This window comes from Corylus avellana, chromosome 7, assembly GCF_965113065.1.
Source record: "Corylus avellana chromosome 7, dhCorAvel1.hap1.2, whole genome shotgun sequence".
NCBI lineage: Eukaryota > Viridiplantae > Streptophyta > Magnoliopsida > Fagales > Betulaceae > Corylus > Corylus avellana.
The window spans coordinates 4,176,034-4,181,451 of NC_142496.1; the positions used below are offsets into that span (position 1 = coordinate 4,176,034).

The 5,418-nt window shown below is 40.2% G+C and overlaps 1 protein-coding gene across 1 annotated transcript; it reads right to left on the minus strand.

Annotated features, from left to right (window-relative positions):
* Positions 1 to 796: 796 nt before the first annotated feature.
* Positions 797 to 4,868, minus strand: LOC132184099 (homeobox-leucine zipper protein HDG11). Its single transcript, XM_059597596.2, has 10 exons — positions 4,267 to 4,868; positions 3,921 to 4,038; positions 3,641 to 3,829; positions 3,110 to 3,568; positions 2,937 to 3,038; positions 2,626 to 2,838; positions 2,349 to 2,532; positions 1,983 to 2,251; positions 1,804 to 1,893; positions 797 to 1,719 (listed from the first exon to the last, which is right to left on the minus strand). The coding sequence occupies exons 1-10, from the start codon at positions 4,377 to 4,379 to the stop codon at positions 1,333 to 1,335; spliced, it is 2,124 nt and encodes a 707-aa protein (XP_059453579.2). The 5' UTR covers positions 4,380 to 4,868; the 3' UTR covers positions 797 to 1,332.
* Positions 4,869 to 5,418: the final 550 nt, after the last annotated feature.

Here is a 5,418-nt window from a genome sequence, read left to right on the forward strand (position 1 = left end):
ATAGTATCACTTTTCAATGAAACCATTTATTTTTTATTGTTTCTCTTACATGTTTTTTAATTTTTTCCAAATTTTTTCCCACTTTTTCCCAATAACTTTTCCCAAAACTTTTTTCCCATAAAGACTACAAAAATAATATTTAAATGATATAAACAAAAATATAACTAATCGACGTAAGGAACCTTTAAAAATTCATTAACTAAACTAGATAAAGTGAGTTTTGATAAACTATTTTGCATAAAAATTTAGATCCTCCATTATGAATGCTCTTATAAATTTATCCATCTCTTGCTCTCGGGCGATACAGGACAAGCCCATTTCGTTTTTCATGATTCTATGTCTTTCAAGTTGTATGATGAATTGGTTGCTCCAAAATGAAAGCCACGTGAATAAAGAAATAATTTTTTATTTTTAAAAAGGACTAAAAAAATTGAAATAATATTAAAAAAATAGAAAAATGGATGCAAAAAAGTAGCTTGACATTCATGAACATGCAGATTGAAATTCAGAGAGATGTTAACGACCCATTAAGTGGGCAATATTGAAATGGTGATATCAATGAAGAGATGCATGTCCCTGCAAGGCAAATGTGTAAAAATAGAAGGATCTTTTCAAAGTTCAATTAGAGAGCACTTTCAGTCTGAGGAAAAAAGGCATGGAGCCCACCATTGATGTGAAGCTACGTTGGCTATCCAAACCATCAATGTCTGACCCCCTACCTTTTCTCGTTGCTTTCAAACTCCTGCCTCCTCTTCCACACAGACAAAACCCATTTATGAGAGAGAGAGAGAGAGTCTTGTTTTGTCGCCAGAATAGATAAAAGACAAGAATAATTCATACAATGGATTGAAACTGGAAAGAAAGCCCATCAATGGAAGTCAATACCCGAACCATACTTTTTCTTGCTGTTTTGGTGTACAGTGGGAATGAAGGAAGGGAGCTATAATTGTGAGAGAAAAAACAGCAGGAAATGTGTGTATGGTGCGTTCTTGACTCCCTCTTTCTTTTAAGACTAATCTTCTTCTTCTTCTGCTAAAGCTCAATGCCAAAGCAACAAAAAAGAAAAAGGGAGGAAAAAAAAAAAAAAAGGCTTTGTAGTTGGTGTAAAAATGTAATGAACCTTGGCAGGCAGCAAAAACAACAGCAGCAGCAGCATCAGTAAATAACCCCCCAGCTCCAGCCTCTTGATGAGAGAGGGCATTCAAAGTCCCAACCAACCCCCATATACATCTCCAGCATTGAATACCTCCAGCACAAACAGGCTCTGATCAGTATATTTAAGGATGGTAGATCAAAAAACAGTTGTCCATTGCAGATGAAGCAGATGATTCATCAGGAACTTGGACAATTCAAGGCTGCCTTTATTTGCTGGACAGTGGTGCCGATAAGGTTATTAACAGTGGTCACCGACTCCAAGTTCAGCTTAGCAGATGGCAGGCTGCTAACTAGTATCTGAAATGCCACTGTAATTAGTGAACCACCCGACCTGCCCATGTTCCCGCTGGAGGAGCTTGTTGACGCCCCGTCTCCCTGGTCATGCCGGCCGTCTGGTGAAATGGTGAACCCTGATGGTAGCAGAGGAATGTAGGAAGGATCCTCACCGCTCATTGCTATGTTTATGGCTGGGAGATCAACGGGGCAGTAGACCACAAGTGCACCTGAGGAGTCGATGCAGCTCTCTTGAAGTATCAGCATATTGTTCTGGCTAGTGTTGAAAGCCTATTCAATGAATTTCAATGCAAATGTTAGAAAAGAAAAGATGGAAAGAAAAAACTTGAAGAAAATCCCATTGCAAACACTTACTCGAAGAACAGATATGCAGTTCCCAGGATGCGATCCATTTGCTATATGAGCAACCTCTTGCACCGCATTGCCACTTGAGAGAACATCCCACTGTAGAACAAAAAAACCAATATAACAGTTAGAAAAATTTCAAACTTATTTATCTAATTAACACATTCCAATTCCAAACATCTCTCCACCTGCGCTCGAGTTCTTTCATCTTTGAAGAAGTTGAATACATTTTGTGGGGACATTGGAAGCCATATAGTAGTAGCTGCACTAAGAACCACGCCATTGGGTTGGCCGGGATCGGTGCTCTTATGGACGGTCACTCGAACTCCGACCTCATTCAGGCCGGAAAGGGTGGTCCACCGATGGCTGATGGATGTGCTAATGCTTGCACAGAAATTGTTGACCATTCTTTGTGCAAGCTTCATCATGCTTCTCTTGCCATCAGGTGATGGAATTACTATATAACAGGTTTAATTAATCATTAAAAGTAGATGAATTTCATCATTTAATCAAAACTTTAACAATAACAAGTGGTATGCTGTTGAAATAATTACCTCCTCCAAGATCCCGAGTAGTAGAGGTGCCTGTCACCATAAGACAAGCAAATCTTTCACAAATCCTCCGAAGAACAGCAAGCCATCTTTCAGCTCCAAATGCCAATCCACTATGAATAAGATCTCTATAAAGCCGATGAGTTGGAGTTTTGTCCTCAATTTCCACATGCTCCACCCAAGTAACCTGTTTTTTCCAGGAAGATGAGTAAAAACTTAAAACCATCACAATGCATGCATGCTTATTTGTGGTGGGAACGAAGACACATTTGATCACAACCTTGGAGTACCCATTAGGCATGTCCTGAATCAAGCAGCCGGATGGAAGCCGGTGGCATCGACATTGAGAATTAGCAAATTGGTTATCTCGAGGGAAATCATAAGAAACATCGACAATTGCCCACAAGCCTTGATCAATTTGCTGGCAATAACGGAGGAAATAGAACTCCCGAGTAGGCACAAGTGGTGAAAGCACCTGCAACTCTTCATACATCTGGAAATTACGAATTTCATGCATGTGAGAAATTCTTCAAACATAAAAGAAGCATTGAAAAATCACAGAAGAGAGTGATGAAACTTGTTCCTATTTACCAGTTGCAAAGAGCCACTATGACTGCCCAATCCTCCGGGTGATAACACTTCAATTGTCTTTGCCACCGAGACAATTGTGGGAAATAGCTCCGCCCACTTGTTCTGCAAACTCAAAGAGTCTTTAAAAATTCAAGATTGGGGAAGTTAAAAAAAGAGAAATGAGAGGAGCTTACTGAATCCATAAACATATCAACCAATGCCAAGCCATTCATGATCACAACACCTGAATCTCTAGAAGCCTCAATCCTCAAATGGGGGTCTTTCAAATTAGCATTAGGCCTCGGAAAAATTCTTTCGTAGCTATCAAGATTAATAACATCCCTCCCATCAGCGGCGGACTTCATCCACAAGGGCTCATTGGTCTGCAAAAGCCTCAGCAATTCTTCCATGGCATTGGCAGCAATATCTGTCATGCTGGATTTGTCAAGGTCCGAAAGGCATAACTGCTGGAAAGGCAAACTGGGTACAGCCGATGAACTCCCCGGAAGAAGATCAAGATCAAGGGAAGGGCCGCCGCCTCCAAAACTTCCCATTGATAAGTCCAGTGAAGAAATATGAATAGGCTGTACTGGTGGGAGTTGGGTAATTGGCCTCCCAATATACTTGGCAGCAATGCTAGATACTCTATCGAGCTGCAAAATGAAAACTTTTTCAGAGGGCTGAATTGAAAATACAAAAACATTGATGAGTGACGAGAAAGTAACCTCTTCTTTCAACTGGGCATTCTCCACTCGGAGTTTATGTTCATCGAAGTATGAATCTTCGGTCACTGGAGGGCCCCCGCAAGAGGGGCAGATGACATTTCTGAGTGCCTCCCGGATTGCTATGTTCTCGCAACGGATCTTGTCGTTCTCTGCCCGAAGCGCGCAGTTATCAGCTCTCTCGTGTTGCGCCTGAATGGCATAAGAATATGATAAAATGAAGGGAAAAAAAAAAAAAAAAAGGAAGAAAATTTTGAAAAACCAAAGTTGCAGAAACCAATACCTTCATCTGGGTCCTCCTGTTTTGGAACCAAAATTTGATCTGGCGAGGTGCCAAGCCCAACTCCCGGCTTAACTGCAATCTCTGTTTTTCATCTGGGTGAGGACAATCCTTGAACACCCTTCATTCCCAAAAAAAGAAAACCAATGAGAAAACAAGAGCAACTAAAAAACCCCATCATTATTCAAAAAGCAAAAGAAAGAAACAGAGGCCAATAGAGCCAAACGAAACCAGAAAACCGGAGGACAAAAAGAAAAATGGGAAAAGGCCAAAGGAAAAGCAAATAGTGTTTGTTGTTGTTTATAAAGCGTATCATGCAGAAGCAAGTATATATATATATGGGGCTTACGCTTCGAGCCTCTGAATCTGGTTAGCAGTGTGACGATGGTAGCGCTTCTTCCTCTTGTGGGCGTCGGAGGAGGCATCGTGGTGGTCTCCGCCGTCTCCCCCGCCATACTCCATTTCTTCTCTCTCTCTCTCTCTCTCTCTCTCTCTTTTTCTCACACCACCACAACCACAACTGTCTCACCACAGCATTACATACAAACAAGACAGCAAACAAACAAAGAAAGACTAGAATTTTGGGTTGTATTTTAAGGAAATGTGACTTTGGTGGACACACACAGCATATTGTTCGGGGAAGTCAAATAATACTCAAACCCAAAAAAAAAAAAAAAAATGGAAAAAGAAAAAGACCCAATGAAGTGAACCGTTTGTTTCATTTTGTGAAAAGAGAAACGGCTGAAAAGAATAGCATCAATGGATTATATATCGGCATGATTTGGGAGGTTTGAGTAATGAAAAAATCTTGGGGCGTAATTAAGTAAACAAACAAATATAGATGGATGGATGGATGGATAGACAGATTGTGTGAAAGGATGAGAGGGGAGGAGACCCACTAGGCCTGACTAGCCACACCCACCAGCTAAGCCTCACTCCCACTCTCTGAACTTCCCTTGTACGTGTCCATCAAATGTGTAACTGATGGGTTTTTATGGCATTGCCTCTCATTACACCCACTCTTTCCTTTTAAATTCTCACCCCCCCCCCCCCCCCTCTCTCTCTCTCTCTCTCTCTCTCTCTCTCTCTCTCCCAGTGTGGTACACCCACAGCCAGGTGTGAACCCAACACAGCATTTATGAGGACGAGGTCGCCGGCGACCGTTGGTGACATTCCCGGGCGAGATTTCGTCGTGTAATGACAACGTACAGTATCCTTTTCTTCCTTTTTCTGCCTTTTTGGCTCAGTTTCTTTCTTTCTTTTTTAAAATAATGCTATTTATACTATTTGTTATACTCTTTGAATTGTGTTATGTTTACTTAAAAGTTTTTTTTAAAAAAAAAAAAAAATTCACCTAAACACACTTTTAACAAAAATTTAAAAATAAAGTTTTGCTAAAAATCTTTTTTTTTTTTTTACTTAAAAATTATATTTCTGAAATGCAATTCTAAACAAATTTTGCGTTAATGAAAATCAACTTTTAATCGACAAAAAAAAAAAA